The following is a 25439-nucleotide window of genomic DNA, read 5'->3' on the forward strand; positions in this document are numbered from 1 at the left end:
AACCCTATTTCATGAGGAAATCATTTGCTATACATAAACTTAAAAACAGGGAGATTCCCCTGGGGACTACTGCTCTCTATCAGATGTTTACTATATGAGTGAAAGAGGATAATGTTATTTTAAGCTGCCAATATTAAAATAGAAATTGATTCATCTGATGAGTTTCTTCCAGATCATTAGGATCAATAGCTGAGAACTAGAATGTCAGGAGGAAAAAAAAAGATATAAGGCAAGTGGGTGGGACCCAAAACTTTGTATATATCAGGTTTTATTGACATACAATTTTTACAAAATGTCTCACAGTTAGTAATACTCTTAAAGATGAAGCTGCCGTAAATTCACTTTGGAAAAAGACATGGTATAGATAAATCAATGACATGTAAGTATCTGTCATTCCAGGAGCTGATAATATTTGCTTTAAAACTGTTAGATATATGAAGATAAGTTTCAGGGTTCTTGTCAATGGCAATCCTGGCTATTGCTTCAGCACTTTTCTCTCTTTGATAATGTTACTTATATACAAGTCTCTTTTACAGTAGCAGGTTTTACTTCTTAGAAGCATACTGGCTCATTTTTCAAATTATGATTTCTTATAAATAAAATGCAAACAAAACAGAATGCTCATTTTCAATGTTTTTATTCCCCTTTTATATTTATTAAATCATTACTATTTAGAAATAAACATTAAAATGCAACTCACTGCCTGTTCTGTGAAACCAATTCCAAGAACTATATTAAAGCTTATTATAAAGTCCATAAATAGTTTTGGGTAGTAGGACAAAACTTACTGTTCAGAACATTCTCCAGTTTTTGCGTCATGGATCCTTCTACTTTTTCTGTTCCATCCGCTTCTAGTTTTTGATGGATAGCTAGAAAAAACATCTAGTTAAAGTGTGTGCTATTTTAGTGGGTGGGAAGACATTACATCAAAATGACATTTTTAAACAACCTTAAAAAATGGTCATATTGTTTTCACTGCTGGAAAGAAGCACAAACATGAAAAAACTCTGCAAAGTAACCAGGAGACACCAGTCTATGTTACTCATACTTTAGTACTATTAAAATAGTACAATAATACGTATATTCAATCATCTGAGCATCAAGGTTGAGTGGTTAAAAACAGTTAAACTAAAAAAGAAAAGTGAGACATAAGTAACTAATATCTTTGATATTTGGCCATAGGTAAGTCATTTTTATTTCTCAGTTTCACCATCTGCAAAAGAGAAGTACTAGTATTTGAAGTATACCAACTTCAAAATATTCCATTTCAGCCTTGGACACAACATGGCAAAATACATACTATTCATGTTCTCTCCATTTCTTTTATTATTTCCCTGGAAGTTCTCAAGAACTATCCGGTAACATCTACCAATATATCAATTTGTGGATATACAAATTATATTGGAGTTTTTGTTATTATTGACATGTCTGCATGGTTCTGATAAACATTACTTAAAAATCACTTAAAAATTTATATTTAAAAAATGTTTTACCTACTGTAGAGTAGGTTTTAAACAGAGCAAATCAGGCTTACCTAAGTAAAGCACTAAGAAAATTTTCAAAATGAAATGACCAAATATAATTTCAAATTCAAAATTCTGACATAATAAAAAGAAAAAATCCAGCAAAGCAAACATTAATTGAGCCATGACCATAAATTAAGCACAATGATAAATTTCTAATGCATATTGCTCATCTGGTAAGAAGTCAATGATGTATGTTCTAATATTATTTCTATTTCAAGAGAAGAAATCCATGGCTGAGGGAAATTAAACAAGTTGACCAATATCACAAAGCCAAATCCCAAATTTGAACTCACGCTGTCTGATCCCAGAACAAAAAACTTCACCTATATTGCCTGTATTGCATAGGCAAGCAACTTAACTTGGCTAAGCCTGTTTTTCACATCTGTAGAATGAAAATAATAGACTTATTTTGTTAGTTGGGAACTGCATTCAGTTGCAAATGATACCTCTCTCTAAAATAATGGCTGCTAAACACCCAGGATTTTATTCTTTCACATAACTTCGTTTAGCAAAATTTCAAATATAAGATGTATATAACTCCATGGCTTTACAGCCAGTACAATGAAATTAACATCACTCTGATATAGCTATTCTCCAACATTCAAAAATAATGTCAAACTCTTCTTAAAAGGATTTTACAGGTTCTGCATCAACCCATCAGTCATGAGTGGTAGATTTATTCAGGGGTGGGGGGGTGTGGTCTGCTTAAGCAAAAAGAAAATTTTTTTTACTTTATTATGTTATGTACATCATTAGTATTTGATATAGTGTTCCATAATTAATTGTTTGCATATAACACCCAGTGCTCCATCCAAAACATGCCCTCCTTAATCAATCACAATTTTGTTTCCTTTGACTCAAATGCACTATAAAAATATTCTCAATGCATAATAACATCTACATTTCTGCTTCTTATAATTACTTTAATTTTAGTCCTGCCCTTTTTTAATACCTTTCTTTTAGAGCAATTTCAAATTTTGTTTGAAATTTATAAACAGACTACTTCTTTATTAGAAAAACACAGTCAAAGAAAGAAAAAGAAATACATTTGGGGAAAAAAAAGTCTGCCAGTATATTCTTAATTGTCTTGGTTGACTCACAAGTGAAAAAAAAAAAGTTCTTTGTTTAATGTCTCAAATTTGGATTATGTGGTGATAGTGACATAAAATGTTTCCACATATCAAAATTAAATTTAACTTGAACTTGTTACATTAAATGGAAAATAACTTCCCTATCTTTAAAGAAATGAGATAAAAATGCCCAAATATAAAAAAGCTAAACTAAAAACACTGCTCACACTATTCATTTAAATGCTGGTGTAATTTTCTGACAATCATACTGCAAAAGAACGTGGGGCAAACATTCTATATTACGGGAGCATTGCATAAGGTTCTTCCATGGCAATAAGACATTGCATCTTATAGAGCCCTGCTTCAAATGTTGCTTTCTAAGTTAAAACCATTAAAGGAAATCAGGCAGTCACATTTCTATTGCTGGCAAAACCCATCACTGATCAGCAGGTCAAAACGAGGTAAGCCTAGCTCCCCTCAGCTCAGTTTACAGCTCTTTTTTGCTAACAAAGCAGCTTCCTGCCACCCATCTCCACCACAGCAGAGTCACTGTCAAGCTGTCAGCCAAGCATGAGGACCAAGAGACACTGGGATCTGATAAAGGCAATCCTATTTTCCAGAAAATTAAACCAAATAACTAAATGTCTGGTTCCTTGACCTTTTATTTTCTCTAAAAACATTTTTAAATAGTATAACTCAATAAGCAACTTGGTACATGATCACAGGTTTGTTATTGTTTCTAATCTATTAAAACTTAAATATGTGAAGCAGTTGAACACCATAAAATTGTATTTGAGAAACCAAAAAAGTATGAATATAAAAGTTCTATTTAAAGAAAAATCAGAATTATAGAAAGACTGCCTGTTGATTCACTGAAATTGTTTTATTTATCTCTAATTAAATGTGGACATCAGATTTGCAGATTTCAATTAAAAATTTCAAAGTATTTGTCTACACATTTATACAATGCCATTATTAAATGAGGCACTAAGAAATGACGTGTGTATAGGCAATATCTATAAGGATTTATGTCAGGTACACTGTGATCCATATACTCTAACCACTATATATTACTATTAGCCTATGAAACAGGAATACTCAAACTAGGTCAGAGACTAGAAAGCTATTTCTATAAAGAACCACACAGTAAATATTTTAGGCTTTGTGGGCCACATAGGGCCTCTATCACATATTCTACTTCTCTTTTTTTTTTTCTTCCCCAAATAAACCTTGAAAAACACAGCCATCTTTAGCTCCTGGCCTGTACAAAGATGGGCTATGGCCTAATTTGGCCTATATGCCAAACTCTGAAAACAATACTTACTAAAATAGAAGACTAAGAAGAGTTAGAATGAGGTGTCTTAAAAATTTAAATCTGGTGACACCTGGGTGGCTCAGTCAGTTAAGCCGCTGCCTTCAGCTCAGGTCATGATCCCAGGGTCCTGGGATCGAGTCCCACATCAGGCTCCTTACTCAGCAGGGAGCCTGCTTCTCTCTCTGCCTCTGCCTGCCACTCTGCCTCCTTGTGTGCTCTCTTTCTCTGTCTCTCTTTCACAAATAAATAAAATCTTTAAAAAAAAATTTTTTAATCTGTAGAAAGCTTTTCAAACATTTAATTCCTACTTCTTATTCTACCAAATTTTTATGAGAGTGACAAAATTTTATAAATTACATTGAAATAGGTTAGGTAACCTATGAATCCTTTCCTCAGTTATATTGAAAAAAAATAATCAAATAATTACAACTATTACATAAAGCACTAAAGGGTATAAAGGATTCTCTATTAGAGAATTGGATCCTTGATAACCACATCTGTGTAAAACCTTTATATCAGTAGACACAAAAGAATGTGCCAAAAAATCAGTTATGGCTTACAATGCCTCAAGGAGCAGCAATAAAAGTAACATGAGAGAAAAGGTCAATTGTACATTGAGCAACATGTGTTATTTACTCTGCTCTGGTCTTGTTTCTCAGGTACTCTTTAGTATAACATAAATAAAAGTAATTCATACCATTTGGGTTCATAATTGTTCTTAAAAGAAGCAAGTGATTAATGCTGGACTTGTCAATAAAAAGAATGAGATCAGTCAAGTGATAAGCTCAAGGAGCAGTCAGGGAAATGGTCACCAAAACAAAGGTGATGATCAGAAGGCACTGAGAAACTGAAGAAAGCCTTTAATGATATGAAAAGCTCCACAAACATCACCATGGCCTGCCAGAACTCATTTGAACAGTAAATGATAAGAAACTATGGCTTATCAAGACTTCAAGGAATGAAGAGAATGGCAGAGTGACTGCCAAAGAAAAGTAACACAAGTTGCTGGGAATATTTTAGCAGGATATAGTAAAGTAATAACTACAATAAACACACTGAGGTCAACACTGGCAGATAAGTTATATCAGACATACCTATCAAGTTTTAATTAAAATATTTATGGATATACACAGGGAAAAAGCAAACTGACAATAGCATAAAAACTTAAAGATATATAAAAGCCATACTGTCTACCCGACCAGGATGGATGGAAAAACACCCTTGGATGTAAATGAAACAGTCCTTTCAAGGAGAACACAGATGATATCAAAATAGCAGAGAATGGTGTTTATTTATACTCTGTCATCTCTATTGAGACTAGTTCTGACAAGAAACATCTAATTTTTTATCTTCAGGACTATAACTCTGCTCTCCCATTTTTCTTACCTCTAACAACTCCTTTCCCTTTCCAATCATTTACAGACCACATTTCCCAACATCCAGTATAGCAGGAAACAGAAGGAAACTAGTTGAGGCATACAAGTACTGGGCAACTTAGGAGTGTACTGAATACAGAAAAAAATGCTGGGTACCACACAGGAGAGCAGAAAGAAAGGAGTAGCATTTTTACACAAGGTTATTCAGAAATAAATCATACATGATATCTGACATAACAAAGCATTAAAAACTGAAGATATGAGTCTACAGATTCTAAAAGTTTACCAAGCATGGGGAAAAATGAATAAAGATAAGACCTACATTCTAATATATCCTGAAAAGGCATTTTTTTTTTTTAATTCAAGTTGAAACAAATATATCTTTAAACCATTTAGGGAGAGAGAAAAACAATTCCTTTAATATTTTAATAAAGAATTACACTGGCTTAGGATTTCTCTCTATAACACTAAAAGACACTGGATCAATTCAGAAAACAATTCTCTTAATAGCCAAGAGTCTGTTCATGTATGAAAGCAAGAGACATTTCCGGATATGCAAGAATTCAAAAGCTCTAGCACAAAACATATACGCCACTCTTCAAAACAAAAATTCAAATATAGAAAACATGAAATATAAAATGACTGGCAATAAAAATTAAAGTCAATTAAGTGTATATGAATATATGATAAATTTTAATTAACTATGGTAAATATGTTATAAAATTAAATGCAAGACAAAAATAAATCTTAAAAACATAATAATAACATGAAAAAGAAAAGGTAAAATAAAATAGTAGCTAACTTCAGGTTAAATTAAGATCAGGAAAAAGGAAAGAGCCTAAGAAATAAAGATGCCCTGAACTATTGTCCTACACAACAGAAGTCAAAGACAAGCTATGACAGAATTTAAAAATAAAAACATTTCTTCCAAATCTGGAAGATTTATAACCAACATGGTCTATATGGCACAAAGGGTAAAATGAAATCCAAAAAATATGATACAACAATAAAACAAAAGGATAAAAATGTCAGTTATGATAAATATACATAACTTAAATTCTACTAAAAGGCAAAGACTCTCAAAATGGCATAAAAATACAAAAATCCTACCACATGTTGCTTACCAGAGAGATGCCAAAATCCAATTTCTAAAGGTTAAAAAGAGTATGATGTAGAATATATTGGGCAAATGCATGCAAAAGGAAGGGTATGAAATATTAATGATATTGTGTAGTAAAGAATTTAATCTTGCCCCAAAAGAGTCTGCCCTTTGCCCTTAGGTCCTGAGAGGTTACCACTAAGCTCTTTGAATTCTTACTTCATAAAAGTGTCTTTATTTACATGGGGGCCTTGGGCCATGCCAGATAGTCTAACAATGTGATTTATAGTGAAGACTATGGGTCATTCAGCATCAGCCCAACCTCCAGAGGGATTAGAGATAGAGGTCAGTCACTGGAAGAGTCAATTATGTCTATGTGACAGAGATCCATTAAAAACTATGGACACTGGGGGAGCCTGGGTGGCTCAGTGGGTTAAGCCTCTGCCTTCAGCTCAGGTCATGATCTCAGGGTCCTGGGATCGGGCCCCGCATTGGGCTCTCTGCTCAGCGGGGAGTCTGCTTCCCCCTCTCTCTCTGCCTACTTGTGATCTCTGTCAAATAAATAAATAAAATCTTAAAAAAACAAAAAACAAAACAAAAAAAAAACTATGGATGCCAAGGGTTGGATTCCCTGGATGGCAATACTCCATGTACACTGTCTCACATCATACCAGGAAAATCAATTCCGTCCATGACTCAACCATGAGAAGGAAGTTTTCACTCCATGCACAGAACTTTGCTGCACTATGCCCTATGCATCTTTTCTCTTGCCTGATTCTAGTCTATATCTTTTCACTAGAGTAAACCATCACTGTGAGAAAAACAGCCTTTAGTGAGTTCTGTGATTTCTTCTAACAAATTATCAAACTTGTACATGGTCTTGGGAATTGCCCCTAATTTCACAGCTATCATTATTACACTGTAATACCATATAACAATATCAAGAGAATCCAAGCACCAAAAGTTACAAAGGAAACATGTTTTACATATAATAAAAACTGGCAGAATCAAAGTGGACGGTTTCTCTGACATGTTTACTATAAATAACCTAGATTTAAACAATGTAATCAGGCATTGATAATATATCAAACAGTGTGCCCTGATGAGAACATGCCCTCCCTTCCCATTTTTATCTTGGCACAGTTACAGATGGATTAACATATATTTCTTTTCATGTTACAATGGACACTAACTTTATAAATGAAATCCAGTACAAATTACTAGATCTAAGAGGAAAATTAAATTTTTAAATATTAAAAACTCAAGAAAGGGCGCCACTAAAGAATCAATATAAATAAAGGAAGTAGAACACAAACTGAATTGATAATAAGAAGGGCATATAACATGGATTATAAATGATTTAAAAATAATAATACAATGCTAAAAATGAAAATCTTGATGAAATAGAGAATTTCAGGGAAAGCCAAATCAAAATAAACAGAACACGGAGAGTAGAAATTTCAAAAATTAAAAAATGTATTTTCAAAAAATATATATACACATACACATGCAACTACCAAGTACCTATTCCACTGGAACCCACTTGATCCATCACAGTATCTCTAAAGAAGGAACACAAAGACACTAAAGGCCTCCTGATATAATGAAACAAAAAGTACTCACTACCACATATGATCAAAAACCAAATCTAATCTAATGTCCAAATAGTTAAGTCCAAGTAGTACAATGGAGAGTAAAATAAATTAAATGACACCATGAGGAAGTAATCAGTCAAATACAGAGTATGGGATATCCTATAGGACAAAGACCATTTCTTCAACAAATCAACTGCATGGGGGAAAAAAAAAGCCAAGGCAGCAAAGGTAAGGGGATTGTTCCAGTTTAAAAGAGTCTTAAGATATTTAAAAAAAAACAAATGAAAGGCCTGGATCTTATCTGAATCTTGATTTGGACAAACCAACAAGAAAGTTGGAGAGCAACTGAGGGAAATTTGAATATGAAATGGAAATTAGATGATATTGAAGAATTACTGAAACTTTTTTGGTTGTGATAATGGCATTGTGGTTATATAGGTAAACGCCCTTATCTGGAAGGAATCATACTTTAGTACATACTAAAGGGAAATATGCTGTTTTAGACTCACTGCTTGAGATCAGTAAAACAAAAACCAACCAATCTTAAAAATCATCAAAGAAATAAGTATGAAAAGATATTAATAACATAATTCTAGCTGACAGTTTCAAAATATTAGCTTTTTCAGATTTCCAACCTGTAATTCCTAACCTACTTAACCCATCACACAGTACCTACATATCTACACATATAGATCCACGTGCTTTTGTGGAACATAAACACCAAAACCTGACCAAAAAAGCATTTTAAAAAAACTATAGATCAATTTCACTTAAGACAATAAGCAGAAAAGTTTCTGAAGAACTACTAATAAATCAAATGCTACAGTATATTAAAATAATTACCCAGAGGAGTAGTCTAAAGAATAAAGGAGGGATCTAGCATACACAACTATATATACACTATAACTCCAATTATGTAATATGTACTCATATAAGCTAACAACAAAAAGACCAAAAGGAAATACATCAAAATGTTACTGTCATTATCTCTACAATGGTATTACAAGTAGTCTTTATCATTTATCTATTTACTGTTTTTTTGTAATACACATTTCATTTACATCAAAAATAGAAATATGAAATATGTGTGTCTAAACTTTTTGAATTTATTATTAAAATCACTTTCTATGTGCCATAGAGTCACCTGCTCATGATTAAGCAGTTGGTCAGAATAATCTTTGTTAAACGTTAAGTTACCAATATACTTCTAGGGCAAATGTGATAGATAAATGATACAAGTTTAATGCACCAAATAAAACTTGAAATCTGTGGGCAGAAGACATGAACAGACACTTCTCCAATGAAGACATACAAATGGTTATCAGACACATGAAAAAATGTTCATCATCATTAGCCATCAGGGAGATTCAAATTAAAACCACATTGAGATACCACCTTACACCACTTAGAATGGCCAAAATTAACCAGACAGGAAACAATGTGTGTTGGAGAGGATGTGGAGAAAGGGGAACCCTCTTATACTGTTGGTGGGAATGCAAGTTGGTGCAGCCACTTTGGAGAACAGTGTGGAGATTCCTCAAGAAATTAAAAATAGAGCTTTCCTATGACCCTGCAATTGCACTACTAGGTATTTACCCCAAAGATACAGGTGTAGTGAAAACAAGGGCCATCTGTACCCCAATGTTCATAGCACCAATGGCCATGGTCACCAAACTGTGGAAAGAGCCAAGATGCCCTTCAACGGATGAATGGATAAGGAAGATGTGGTCCATATACACTATGGAATATATTATGCCTCCATCAGAAAGGATGAATACCCAACTTTTGTATCAACATGGATGGGACTGGAAGAGATTATGCTGAGTGAAATGTCAAGCAGGGAGAGTCAATTATCATATGGTTTAACTTATTTGTGGAGCATAAGAAATAACACGGAGGACATGGGGAGATGGAGAGGAGAAGGCAGTTGAGGGAAATTGGAGGGGGAGGTGAACCATGAGAGACTATAGACTCTGAAAAACAATCTGAGGGTTTTGAAAGGGCGGGGGGTAGGAAATTGGGTGAGCCTGGTGGTGGGTATTATGGAGGGCACGTATTGCATGGAGCACTGGGTGTGGTGCACAAACAATGAATTCTGGTACACTGAAAAGAAATTTAAAAAAAAATTAAAAATTGGAAAAAAAAAAACCTTGAAATCTGCCAAGATTGAAGCCATTTATAAAACACCATAAATAAATATATGTTTATACAAAAACATATGTTAGAAAACAGAAAAAGCTAAACATGCATTTCTGTTAAGTAAAATAATTTTAATAACAATAATTTCTGAGAAATGCTAATCACATATGTCCGGTTATCATTTGCATAGCTACTAGCGAATTAATAATTTATTTGAAAATGCTAAACTCTGTTCATATATGCTCAGGTTTCTATTCTTAAACACAGTGACATTGATTATGTAGAACATCAACAAGCACAAAGAAAGAAAAGCAACCCTTCAAAAAATACAGAGCACAGATCATTCATCATCAAGATGAAGGAGAAGTAGGAGACCCTGTTTCAACCAGTCACCTAAAGTGAGCTAAATATCTACCAGAACACTCTGAACACCCAGAAAATCAGCCTGAGATGTAACACTATATACTTCTGGATCTTTACGAGGGCAGAAGACATCAGAGGAGAGGGTGAACCTTTTGAGGATCGTGGTAGGTATATTCAGCTATACATCCCCTCAACCACCTCTCACCAAAATGACTAGGAGGAGGAACACCCAACAGAGGAAAAATTCAGAGAATGGGCCCTCTTCATCAGAACTATTGGATATGGACATAAACAGTATGTCAGAAAGGGAATTCAGGGTAACAATTATCCAGGCAAAGTCTGGGTTGGAGAAAACCATTAGTAACAATATAGAATCTCTAAGGTTAGAAGTGAGAGCCGACCAGGCAGAAATTAAAAATGCTATCAGTGAGATCCAATCTAATCTAAATACTCTAACAGCTAGGGTAACCAAGGCAGAAGATAGAATTAGTGAACTAGAGGACAAACGGAGAAGGAGAAGGCATGGAACAAGCAGCATAGAAGCCATGAAAACAGAATTAGGGAAATAAATGACGCCATGAAATGTTCCAATGTCAGAATTATTGGGATCTCTGAGGGGGTGGAATAAGAGAAAAGACTAGAAGATAAAGCTGAACAAATCCTGGAAGAAAATTTTCCCAATCTGAGGAATGGAACAAGCGTTCGGGTCCTAGAGGAAGAAAGTTAACTCCCCAAGATCAACGAATCTAGAAACACCTCCAGACACTTGATTGCGAAATTCACTAACCATAAATTTAGACAAGATGTTCGAAGGGCAGCTAGGGAGAAGAGATTCCTTACATACAGAGGAAAGTCCATCAAAATAATGTCAGACCTGTCCACAGAAATCTGGCAAGCCAGAAAGGGCTGGCAAGACATATTCACGCACTAAATGAAAAAAAACATGTAGCCAAGAATACTTTATCGAACAAGGCTGACATTCAGAATAGATGGTGAGATAAAGAGCTTCCAAGACCACCAAGCCAGCACTACAAGAAATATTAAGGGGGTTCTATAAAAGAAGAAAGAACCCAAGAGTGACATAGAACAGAAATTTACAGAGACAATCTATAGGCAAGGACTTCACAGGCAACATGATGTCAATTAAAACATATCGTTCAATAATCACTCTCAAGGTTAATGGCCTAAATGCTCTCATAAAATGGCACAGGGTTGCAGATTGGATAAAACAACAGGGTGGTCCATATGCTATCTACAAGAGATACATCTGGAACCTAAAGATACATCCAGACTGAAAGTGAAGGGATGGAGAAGCATCTTTCATGCCAACATGCCTCAAAAGAAAGTGGGGTAGCGATTCTTATATCAGATAAATTAGATTTTAAACTAAAGACTGTAGTCAGAGATACAGAAGGACACTACCCCTCATTCTTAAAGGGTCTATCCACCAAGAAGATCTAACAATTGTAATTATTGCACCCAATATGGGGGAGCAGCCAACTACATAAGCCAACTGTTAGTCATATTGGTATAATACATTAATAGTAGGGGATCTTAACACGCCTCTCGCAGTAATAGACAGATCATCCAAGCAGAAAATCAATAAAGAAAAAAGAGCATTGAATGACACACTGGACCAGATGGATCTCATAGATACAGACAGAACATTCCATCCTAAAACAACAGAATACTTATTATTCTCAAGTGCACATGGAACTTTCTCCAGAATAGACCACATACTGGGTCACAAATCAGGGCTCAACTGATACCAAAAGACTGAGATTATTCCCTACATATTCTCAGACCACAATACTTTGAAACTGGAACTCAACCACAAGAAAAAGTTTGGAAGGAATTCAAACACTTGCAAGCTAAGGACGAACCTGCTCAAGAATGTTTGTATCAACCAGGAAATCAAAGAAGAACTTAAACAATTCATGGCACCCAATGAGAATGAAGACACATCGGTTCAAAACCTATGGAATACAACAAAAGCGGTCCTAATGGGGAAATACATAGTCATCCAAGCCTCACTCAAAAAAATTGAAAAACCCAGAATATACCAGCTCTCTTTACACCTTAAAGAACTGGAAAATCAATAACAAATTAAGTCAACTCCATGCACAAGAAGGGAAATAAACAAGATTAGAGGAGGTATCAATAAGTTAGAAACTAGAGATACAGTAGAACACATCAATGAAACTAGAAGCTGGTTTTTTGAAAGAATCAATAAGATCGATGAACCACTGGCCAAAGTAATCCAAAAGAAGAGAGAGAGGACCCAAATTAATAAAATTATGAAAGAAAAGGGAGAGATCACAACTAACACCAAAAAAATAAAAACAATCATCAGAAATTATTATCAACAGTTATATGCCAATAAGTTAAGCAACCTGGAAGGAATAGACACCTTCCTGGAAACCTACAAACTTCCAAAGCTGAAACAGAAAGAAACTGACAACCTGAATAGACCAATATCTAGTAATGAGATTGAAACAGTGATCAAAAACCTCCCAAAAAACAAGAGCGCAGGACCCGATGGATTCCCTGGGGAATTCTACCAACATTCAAAGAAGAAATAATACCTATTGTCTTGAAGCTGTTTCAAAAAACAGAAACAGAAGGAAAACTTCTAGACTCTTTCTATGAAGTCAGCATTACCCTGATCCACAAACTAGGCAAAGACCTGGTCAAAAAGGAGAATTGCAGACCAATATCCCTGATGAATATCTATGCCAAGATTCTCAACATGATCCTAGTTAATAGAATCCAACAATACATTAAAAAGATTATCCATCATGACTAGGTGGGATTTATTCCTGGGTTGCCAGTATGGTTCAACATTCACGAATCAATCAATGTGATAGAACAAATCAATGGGAGAAGAGAGAACCACATGGTACTCTCAACTGATGCAGAAAAAGCATTTGACAAAATAGGGCATCCATTTCTAATTAAAACACTTTAAAGCACACTGATAGAGGGAACATTCCTCAACTTCATAAAATCTGTCTATGAAAAACCCACAGTAAATATCATTCTCAGTTGGGAAAAGCTGATACCCTTCCCTTTGAGATCAGGAACACGACAAGGATGTCCACATTTGCCACTGTTGTTCAACATAGCACTAGAAGTCCTAGCAACAGCAATCAGACAACAAAAAGAAATAAAAGGTATTCAAATTGGCAAAGAAGTAGTCAAACTCTCTCTCTTCACAGATGACCTGATAATTTATATGGAAAACCCAAAGACTCCACCCCCAAACTACTAGAACTCATACAGAAATTAATATAGCAGGACACAAAATTAATGTACAGAAATCAGTTGCCTTCTTAAACACAAACAATGAAAATACAGAAAGGGAAATTAGAGAATCGATTCCATTTACTACAGCACCAAGAACCATAAGAGACCTTGGAATAAACCTAACCAAAGAGGTAAAAGATCTGTACTTGAGGAACTACAGAACAGTCATAAAAGAAATTTAAGAAGACACAAAAAGAGGGAAAAGCGTTCCATGCTCAGGGATCAGACAAACATTGTTAAAATGTCTATACTGCTCAGCACAATCTATTCTTTCAATGCCATCCTGATCAAAATTCCACCAGCAATCTTTCTTTTTCTTTCTTTCTTTCTTTCTTTTTTTTGGACAGCTTCCACCAGCATTTTTCAAATAGCTGGAACAAACAATCCTAAAATTTGTATGGAACCAGAAGAGACCCCAAATTGCTAAGGAAATGTTGAAAAAGAAAAACAAAACTAGGGGCATTATGTTGCCTGATTTCAAGCTTTACTACAAAGCTGTGATCACCAAGACATTATGGTACTGGAACAAAAACAGACCAATGGAACGGAGTAGAGAGCCCAGATATGGACTCTCAACTCTATGGCCAAATAATCTTCAACAGAGCAGGAAAAAAATATACAGTGGAAAAAAGACAATCTCTTTAATAAACGGTGCTGGGAAAATTGGACAGATATGTACAGAAGAATGAAACTCAACCATTCTCTTACACCATACACAAAGATAAACTCAAAAGGGATGAAAGACCTCAGTGTGAGCCAGGATTCCATCAAATCCTGGAAGATAACATAGGCAGTAACCTCTTCGACTACAGCCACAGCAACTTCTTTCAAGACAGGTCTCCAAAGGCAAGGGAAACAAAAGCAAAAATGACCTTTTGGGACTTCATCAAGATCAAAAGCTTCTGCACAACATAGGAAATAGTCAACAAAACAAAGAGGCAACCCATAGAATATTCACAAATATTGAGAATATAGGTTTCACAAATATTGAGAAGATATTCACAAATGACACTACAGATAAAGGGCTGATATCCAAGATCTATAAAGAACTCCTCAAACTCAACACTCAAAAAACAGATAATCATGTAAAAAAAATGGGCAGAACACATGAACAGACTCTTCTCCAAAGAAGACATACAAACGGCTAACAAACACTTGAAAAAAATTTTCATCATCATTAACCATCAGGGAGATTCAATCCAAACCACACTGATTACCACCTTACACCAGTTAGAATGGCCAAAAATTGACAAGACAGTAAACAACAAGTGTTGGAGAGGATATGGAGAAAGGAGAACCCTCTTACACTGTTGTTGGGAATGCAAGTTGGTGTAGCCACTTTGGAAAACAGTGTGGAGATTCCTTAAGAAATTAAAAATAGAGCTTTTCTATGACCCTGCAATTGCACTATTGGGTATTTACCCCAAAGATGATACATATGCAGTGAAAAGAAGGGCCATCTGTACCCCAATGTTCATAGCACCATGGCCACGGTCACCAAACTGTGGAAAGAGCCAAGATGCCCTTCAATAGATGAATGGATAAAGAAGACATAGTCCATATATACAATAGAATATTATGCCTCCATCAGAAAGGATGAATACCCAACTTTTGTATCAACATATGCGGGACTGAAGGAGATTATGCTGAGTAAAATAAGTCAAGCAGAGAGAGTCAATTATCATATAGTTTCACTTACTTGTGGAGCACAAGGAATAACATGGAGGACATTGGGAGAAGGAGAGAAGAAGGGAGTTGGGGGAAATGGGAGGGGGAGACGAACCAGGAGAGACTGTGGAGGGGGAGACGAACCAGGAGAGACTGTGGACTCTGAAAAACAAACTGAGGGTTTTGGAGGGGAGGGGAGTGGGGGGTTGGGTGAGCCTGGTGAAGGGTATTAAGGAGGGCAGGTATTGCATGGAGCACTGGATGTGCTATATAAACAATGAATCTTGGAACGTTGAAAAAATAAAAATGTTTAAATATAAAAATAAATAAATGAAATAAAAACAATAAAACAATGTCTATACTTTAAGGAAACAAATTAATAATAAAAAAAAATTCTTACTGAAGTGAAGACAGTGTGGCCTCTTAGTGTATACTTAAACTTACAGGTACTTACATATAGGTACTTAGTTACTATTTAAAGAAACCTGTTTTTTTTTTTTTTAAAGAGGGTTTTTTTTTAAAGAGTTTTTAAAAAGAGTTAGGCTTTTACTAATATAGTTTACTTTTTACTAAACATTAATTTGATTTCTATTAGTTAAGGTAATTTTAGGGGAAAAAAATATACCCAACATCTTTTCCTGAAATGTCTAAAGCTATGCTATTTCTATTTAATTTCTTTCCCATATAAAGATGACAGCACAGATGGTAGATATTTAACTATTGTATAGGGGCTGATGGGGTGATACTTAAAAAGAATGATGCAGTATCATCAGTTCCTTCCAAACCAAAAAGACAATGGGTCACATATACAGAATTAGTCACATATGTAAGATACTAACGGCTATAAAAGGATTTTTAAAATTCTAGAATATTACCTATTGGGATTTAGTTTCTAATCGGCCCTAGAGATTGGGCATCATGAAAGGCAAAGTAGTCTCCTATTTCACATATATGCAGTGGATCAACAAAAGCCTCATAGACAAGTATTTAAAGTACCAAGCCTTCTAAGAGGTTTCAGCCTGGTCTACAACAAATATTTATGGCACATTTCAGATCTTTACTTTTATAAATACAGACTGAATGTCACACCCTATAAATGCTCCACAAGCAGAGTGTCAGGTTTCCATTGGGAAGCCCCAACAGATGGTTGTGAGGGTTACCTTACCTGAGAGGGCATCCTGGGCTTCAAAGAAAGTACTAAGACCTCCTTTCACATATGCCAGGCTGCCTTCACTTTTCTTGTTAGCCTGTCTCTTCAGGTTGGTAACTGCCATTTTGAGCTGTTCAAAACTGAAATGAAATTAAGAAACCAAAAGTTTGAGACTCCTAAAAAGCAAAAAAGAATTAAGATAATGCATTAAATGTAAAATATGGAAGCCTAAGTTAAGAAAGACACGGATTGATATAATATGTAATCTGATGAAAACAAAAAACTTTCAAATTCTCATCTACACCTAAACTTTTATTTATTACGAATGACAAAATTAAAGCAACTATAGAACTATAGTACTGTAGCCTTCATATCATCATTCCAAATATGTCAGACCCCTAAGAAGTAAATATACATGTGGGTAGTTCTATAAGCAATATATATCATGTGTTGATATGCCAGGTAAGGAGTCATGAATATCAATTCCCTGTGGGCAGACCTAGATCAATGCAGTGGTTATCAAGTTATCTAAGACAGAACTTTTCTGTATTCTGTATATAAATTAAGCATACCATTGTTCACATCAATAACCAGTCCTCTGTCATTAACAATGAAATTACAGAAAAACTGGGGGTCAAGGGGCACTTGGGTGGCTCAGTCGTTAAGCAACTGCCTTTGGCTCAGGTCAAAGGAGTCCTGGGATCAAGGCCCAGGTGGGGTTCCATGAACAGTGGGGAGTCTGTTTCTCCTTCTTCCTCTACCCCTCCCCTTGCTCCCGCTCTCTCTCACTCACTCTCTCTCAAATAAATAAATAAAAACTTAAAAAAAAAAAACACTTGGGGAGTCAACTCACAATTTAAATAACTTAAAAGACCAAAATATTTCATCTCTACATCTCAAGCAGAGAAAAATAGGTAGGTCTCTATATTTTAGAAGTTTTATTTTCAGGTAGGCTAAGAAAATCTGGCTATAAAACTTTGAATATATTCTTCAGTGCCATGACAGCCCTATACAGAAAGCACAGATCAATTCTGACTTATAGTAATACAAAAAGCACATCCATAATGTAAAATTAGAACCATCTTCTGCAATGAAAGATCTGACATTTATTTTAAAAATGTATCAGGATTGGGAAACCTGGGTGGCTCAGTCACTTAAGTGTCCAATTCTTGATTTTGGCTCAGGTCAAGATCTCAGGGCTATGAGATAGAACCCTGCCTCAGGCTCCATGCTCAGTGGGGAGTCTGCTCAAGATTCTCTCTCTCATCTTCTCCCTCTGCCCTACCCGTGAGTGCATGCTCTCTCTCTCTCTCTAAAAATAAATAAATTTTAAAAATTTATCAGGATTCTCTCTCTCTCTCCATATATACACACACATAAATACATATATACCAACTTCTCTCTCTGTCTCTGTCTCTCTCTCTCTTTATATATATACCAACTCTTCATGTTTTCTAATGGTTTTCATTCTAAGTGGTGAAAGAAAAATTTCTCCTAAGGTATATCTTAACAAGCTGACTTTTCAAGAATGTAAATTTTAAGCAATAAACCATTCATTTATTCAAACACTGTTACTAAATATAGTTTTTAAAATCAATCTTGCAAAAAAGTTACAAACATGTTCTCGTACAGAGTGTGGTAAAATGTAATTAGCAGACAAAAGGGAGCACTTCAATTTGGATATATGACCTTGACCATTTTTTGGCTAATTTTAAGGCAAGTTTTTGCAAAATGACAAATCAACTCATCTTCCTTTGTTCTAGGGAAGGAGGCAAGCAGCTAATTTACACCAAGACTTGAAAGCTGTATTATTTGAAAAGAGAAAGGTCACATTTAGATACATCAGTTTAGGTACCCAGTTGAGACTCCACAAAATTTTAATGTGTTGCACAAATATGAATCATATAGAAACAATAAGATAGCAGGAATTAAGAATCTGCTAATTAATAATATTCATAAATAAGGGGAAAAACATTCTGCGATATTCATGTTATCACCTAAAGTCAAAGGACTTTAAGTGGCAGAAGCAGACCTAAAACCCACATTATTATATAATCCTATTAGGTACATCCACGTGAAACCATGCATAATCAGTAGCCAAACATCCACTGACCTGGTGGTTGAGTGGTTCTCTATAAGATACCAGGCAGCTGAAAAATTCTCACTTGTAAAATCAGCACTCATTCCAGGAAACAGCATTTCTAAGTCCTTCTGGGGAAATTTACTTCTAAGGGAGAAAAAAGGTTTAAAATATACTTGAAATGCTATTACTACAATAACGCAACAGACATCCCAGAGTACCTAGGATAATAAGCATGACTATAAACCATCACAATTATATATCATATTTTATGGACTCTATATTTACATGTGTATACAAAGTATATTTCCTAAACTGCAGCTGATTTATCATATAAGCTTTGTATAAAGATGAAATTAAAATACAGAAATTATATCAATATAGAGTTTAAAGTTCATGAGATCTATCTAAATATGCAATCATTCTCTATTCAATGGATAAAAATCAAAATTTGGATATACTGAAATTTAAGAGCATTAGTTTGTTAAAATGGTTTTTGTTAAAGACTTGTATGAGAATTGTTTTAAAAATGCTAATGCCTACTGATAAAAATTAGAACTAATTATAAAATACTAATTTTAGATGTCTATATCTAGAATATTATTTTAAGAAAAGTTTATAACAGGCAATACCTTACCAGCAGCTTACTTTCTTGCCTACATTTTTATGAACAACTTGTGGATCATTTCATTTGTTTATTTGTTCAAATAATAAACACTACTACAGTTCAGGCTCCATGCTAGAAGTTAGAAAGCTGTGTCTAAGAGCAAAAGTAACATGGGCAAACCCTGTTACAGGCTTATCCATATCCCTATTTCTTCATCTGTGCAGGATGAAGCCCAAGTTCTATAGTCAAGTCTCTCCGTGATTCAAACCTGCTTATCTCTTTGGACTCATTCCTGCTACTCTAATCCTTAAAACTAAAGCTTTAGCAGTTTCAATTTAGTATTTAGGATTATACTTCAATTTAGGATTATACTTTCCTGCACACATCATGTTAATTTTTACTTTGTTTCTCTGATCTTGTTGTCGCCTCTGACTGAAAGGTGTTCCCCCAGTCCCATATATTGGATAAGCCAAACTCATGGGGTATGCATAGGACACAACATTGTTGTACAGTCCAGTGTATTTGGAGTAAGACTGGGGGAAGTGGGGATTATCACCACCCTGGAAGAAAATGTGGGCAGGTGCAATGACTTCTTCTCACTCTCTTCTGAGAGAGAGTTGATGTCACATTACTACAAGCACAGCCTCAATTCAGAAATTAAGCAGTGAGGCTGGTGGGAATGCAAACTGGAGCAGCCACTCTGGAAAACAGTATGGAGGTTCCTCAGAAAGTTAAAAACAGAATTAACTGCGATACAGAAACTATACTACTAGGCATCCACCCAAAGGATACAAAAATGCTGATTAAGAAGGGAAACATGCATCCCAACGTTTATAGCACCATTATCAAGAGTAGCCAGACTACTGAGAGAGCCCAAATATCCAACAACTGATTAACAGATAAAGAAGATGTGGTATATATACACAACGGATTATTACTGAGCCATCAAAAAGAATGGAATCTTACCATTTGCAATGACATGGATGGAGCTAGAGAATGTTATGCTAAGCGAAATAAGTCAGAGAAAGACAAATACCGTATGATTTCACTTATATGTGAAATTTAAGAAAAAAAAAAACAGATGAACAGAGAGGAAGGGAAGGAAAAATAAAACAATGTAAAAACAGAGAGGAAAGCAAACCATAAAAGACTCTTAACTATAGACAACAAACTCAGGATTGCTGCAGGGGTGGTGGGTGGGGGTGGTGGGCACTAAGGAGGGCACCTGTGGTCAACAGTGGATGTTACATTTAAGTGATGAATCACTAAATTTTACTCCTGAAACCAATACTACACTATATGCTAACTTGAATTTAACTTTTAAAAAAATGAAGAAAAAGAAAGAGATATAACGATAAAAAAAAAAGAAACTAAGCAATGTGGTCCAAGATCAACACTCCATCTTTTTAAAAATACTCTCTGATCTCTAATGGAGCTCTATGACTATAGGTGACCAGTCACCTTCCATACAACTTATAATACCCTGGAGCCTGCTCTCTCCAGTGAGGTGCTTATCTGGTCCCAGGAAACATCTTTTGAAGGACAGATGCCTTTAATGTCAATGTACACCATAGTGCTCTCAGGTGCCAGGGTTTCTGTTTCATAAATTCAAGGAACACTTTTACCTGGTGGCTCCAAGGAGGCCAAACTCACCACTTATGATTGAAGAAGAATACACATTCACCACACCTCCCCTTCACAGCCTAGCAAAGCTTTCACCAAAGATTCTCACAAACCCTCACCCTTTATTCCTGGCTCCCTTCATTGATTCACACTCCCTAAAAGGGCAAGGGATGCAAACAACAAAACCAACTATGCTTTCCTCTGTAAACCCTGCACTTTAATCTAGAACCCAACATCTATTGTGTCAGTACCTCAGTCGAGGGAGAGAGAGAGAGACCCATTCTATTTCCTATCACTTACCTTTCTCACTATGATTTTTTCTTTTCTTTTTTTTTTTTAATAAAGGGGATAGAAAGCCCTGCTTAGCACTACAGTAACAGACAAGGTAAAATGAGATTTTAAGAGAGTCATGGACATCCAGCTGGCATCACCTCAGTGTTAATAACTCAGAGACTAGGTCAATCTCACATCATTCTCTCACTGGCTTCAAAAGTTAAAAGACTACAGTCTGCATATTCTTGATGTGTGTATGTTCAATAACCTTAATGGTCATTTTTACCAGACAGGATATCTGAGAGGGAGCTGGAGAACTCTGTATTTTTATAAGTTTATTTTGGTTTGGATTCTTCTTGTTGGTTTGATACTTTACTTAGTTAGTAATAAAAATCCTATCATTGGGGTGCCTGGGTGGCTCAGTGGGTTAAAGCCTCTGCCTTCGACTCAGGTCATGACCCCAGGGTCCTGGGATCGAACCCCACATCGGGCTCTCTGCTCAACAGGGAGCCTGCTTCCCCCTCTCTCTCTGCCTGCCTCTCTGCATACTTGTGATCTCTGTCTGTCAAATAAATAAATAAAACCTTTAAAAAAAAATCCTATCACCTTTGGAAGTTTTTCTCATTTTACTTATTTGTATATCATGTCTTCAAGTTAGAACTTTTGAGGAATATAATGACTGAGTGGCTGAGCCCTAGCTAAGTAACTAGAAACACTTCCTTCATATATGCATAGGCCATACTCCATAATTCTACCTTAATTGGTGGGCAATGTCTGTCTCGAGTGCTAAGTCAAGGATCATGTCTAAATTGGAAAGAACAACAAGATGAATTAGTGGGGGTATGTCAATGGTGTGAGGGCAAAGTACATGGAAAAATACCTACCACATTTTTGTCAACCTTACTTCTATACAATACTTAAACTGGAATTCTGTGTGGTCTTAACACTTGGCTTGTGAGAAAGTTAATTAAAGTTAAAGTTAAATCAAAAAGCACTACAGAATCATCTGATATCAACTAAATCCCTACTAACAGTCTTGATGACTTGTGTGAAATCCTCTTCTAACAAGGATCAGTCCCAAACTCACAGATTAGAGACATGGCTGACAAAAAAGCAGAGAAAAGGGACTCTGAGAAGCCAAACTGAACTTCTTTTTTTTTTTTTTTTTTTAATTTTTTTTTTTTTTTTTTGAAAAAAAAAAAAAGGAGGGAAAAAAGGGGGGGGGGGGGGGGGGGGGGAGAGCAGAGTGCCCGATGCGGGGCTCGATCCCAGGACCCTGAGATCATGACCTGAGCCAAAGGCAGGGGCTTTAACCCACTGAGCCACCCAGGCGCCCCTCAAACTGAACTTCTTTATCCTTCATTCAATCCCTGTAGTTTTATTACAATTGGGTGGTTCCCTACCCATAATTGGAGAAGTGTGAAGAGGGATTAACAGTATCAAAAAAGGATCTATGATACAATAATAGCAAGTAAAAGAAACAAGTACAAAATGCAGACACAAAACCAAATCCAGCAGTTGTATGTATTCGTGAAATAGCTGAGACAACACATAACCCATGGGTTTAACAGTTAAATCATGCTCAACATACTACAAAACAAACAAGCAAAAAACTGTATTTGTCTTTTTCTGTGTGATATAATGAAATCAAGGTGCATCCATGTTGTTATAAATTGATAGAGTATCCTTCTTTCTCATGGCTGAATAATACATATACATACTCCATTATACATATATGCATCTTCTTCATTTATCCACTAATGAACAGTTAGGGCTGTTTCCACACCTTAGCGGTTGTGAGTAAAGCTGCAATGACCATGGGAGTGCAAATATCTCAATATTCTGTTTTCATTTCCTTTAGATATACACCCAGAAGTAGAATTGCTCGATCATATGGTAGGTCTTTTTTTTAACTTTCTGAGGAATCTCCATACTGTTCTCCATAATGGTTGTACCAGTTTACATTCCTCTCAACAGGGCACCAGGATTCCCTTTTCTCCAAATCCTCGCCAACATCTATCATCTCTTGACTTTTTGATAATTGTCTAACACAGTTGTGAGATGATATATCTAAATGTGGTTCTGATTTGCATTTTCCTGATGATTAGTTACTTTACCTTTTCGTATGTCTGTTGGCCATTTATATATCTTTTTGGAAAATGTCTATTCAGCTCCTCTGCCCATTTTTTAACCAACTTGTTTTGTTTTTCTTCTTTGCTGTTGAGTTGTATGCATTCTTTGTGTACTTTGGATATTAACCCCTTTTCAAATTTGCAAGTTTACATTAGCTCTTTATCAATAAGGAATATAAACCCTTTATTGGATTTGCAAAAATGTGTGAAACATAAACAAAAATGTCAAACTCATAGAAACAGAGAGCAGCAAAGTGATTAAAGGGGCTAGAGGGTGGAGGAAATAAGAAGAGGTTGGTAAAACAGTACAAACTTTCAGCCATAAGATGAATAAAGTCTTGAAGGAACAAATGTAAAACATAATGACTATAGTTGGTAACACAGTATTAATCCATTGAAATTTACTAAAAGAGTAGAACTTGAATGTCCTCACAAAAAAAGGAAGGGAGGGAGGAAGGAAGGAAGAAGGGGTAAGGGAAAGGGAAGGAAAAAGGTAAAGGAAGGATAAGGGAAGGGGGAAGGGAAGGTAGAGGGGAAGGGGGAAGGGAAGAGGAAAAGGAAAGAAAGGAAAAGAAAAAAAAGAAAATAAAAGAAATACATGAGGTATTGGAGGTGTTACATGTGTTAGTTAACTAGATGGTAAGAAACCTTTCACCATGTATTCATTGATCAAATCACCAAGATGTTATTTACAAAATATTGTCAATTATGCCTCAAGAAAGCTGAAAATACATAAACACACACACACACACACACACACACACACACACACACACCCAGGACAAAGAAAAACAAAACAAAACAAAAAACCCTAGATATACATAGCACACATGAAAAAGGTCATACACTAAACAGTAAAATGCTTAAACTGGTGATACTAAAGAATGCAAATATACAGCTATCTAGAACTTCCCCAATTTAAATTTCATCTGATTCGTATACTTTATAAACATCTCATTAACATTCTACCAAACTGTATTTTTACAAGTATAAACAGAAATGTCTTATCACAAGATAAAGACCTGATTCTGGTAAGGCTCTAGGAGATGAGCTGTTAAGAAACTCTCCCACCCAAGGAATCTCTCCCCATCTCCTTCCTCCTCAAGAGGAAGCAGGAATGGGCCTAGCCACATTACTAGTAGTGGAGTCTCCTGGTGATAAAAAGAAGCATATGGGGCATGGCCAGGCTTTGAACCCTCGTCTCTTCAATCATGGATGCACTATTCACTGGCAGGGCAAGGGTGAGAGGAAAAGAGGGCAGATCTTGAAATTGAGCTTTGGCATTAGTGTGAGTGGTGAGGAGCCACTTCAGAAATTAGGGGTAGGTCATTTCCTTCTACCAGAGAGCTCTAAAAGGCTGAGATGTGAAGCATCCATCCGCCCGCCAGTATCTTATTTCCCATGTACTATTATTTCTTATACATATAGCTCCTTCAGGCACCTAAATGGGTCAAGTGGAGTTTGAAAAGTATTGAATCTCCTGGTCAAAATACTATCTCCTCATATCTCTTCATATTCACCTCTAAGACTGAGTTTTACTTTACAATGATTTCCTACTTTAGACATTAAAACTCTTACCAATCTTACTATATAAATTTAAGTTGGAAGAAGAATCTTAAGACCTAAACTAAGAATCAGAGTTACAAGAATAAGACAGAAATTATATTAAAGATGACAGAATTCGGGGTTCCTGAGTGGCTCAGTCAGTTGAGTGCCCAGCTCTTGGTTTTGGCTCAGGTCTTTATCTCATGGGTAATAGGGTAGGGATCCCTGGTCAACCGGGAGTATGCTTGGAGATTCTCTCCCTCTGGCCCTCCTCGCAACTTGCATGCATACATGCTCTCTCTCTCTCTCACAAATAATCTTTTTTAAAATAAAACAAAACTCTAAGAGAGGTCAAATAACTTGCCTCAAATCACACAAGTAAGTCCACTTTTGGCTAGTGATCCAACATGCATTCTCCACCCTCAGGCCAAATAATCCCGCACAACAGCAAAACTGTATCTTCCTTGAGTAAATATCAATTATCCTAAGAAAATCATGCTTATCATGTTCACTTTGTTCTATCTATGGAGTGATCTTGTTTTGACCCGACATGTCTGAGGAAAGATCTACTG

The 25439-nt window shown here is 35.7% G+C and overlaps 1 protein-coding gene across 5 annotated transcripts in view; it reads right to left on the minus strand.

Moving 5' to 3' along the window:
- The window catches only part of EXOC2 (exocyst complex component 2), a 254314-nt gene that overhangs the window by 165141 nt on the left and 63734 nt on the right, over positions 1–25439 (minus strand). For all 5 annotated transcript variants that reach the window (XR_004383127.1, XM_032861440.1, XM_032861437.1 and 2 more), the window contains 3 exons: positions 18721–18834; positions 16623–16747; positions 789–869 (listed from right to left, as the gene is read on the minus strand). Coding sequence is in view for 4 of the 5 variants with exons in the window: in XM_032861440.1 (XP_032717331.1) it covers positions 789–869; positions 16623–16747; positions 18721–18834 (320 nt within the window). In the remaining variant the exon portion in view is untranslated. The remainder of the gene's footprint in view (positions 1–788; positions 870–16622; positions 16748–18720; positions 18835–25439) is intronic.

The sequence above is a fragment of the Lontra canadensis genome, unplaced genomic scaffold (assembly GCF_010015895.1).
Source record: "Lontra canadensis isolate GAN:19392208 unplaced genomic scaffold, GSC_riverotter_1.0 scaffold21, whole genome shotgun sequence".
Taxonomy (NCBI): domain Eukaryota; kingdom Metazoa; phylum Chordata; class Mammalia; order Carnivora; family Mustelidae; genus Lontra; species Lontra canadensis.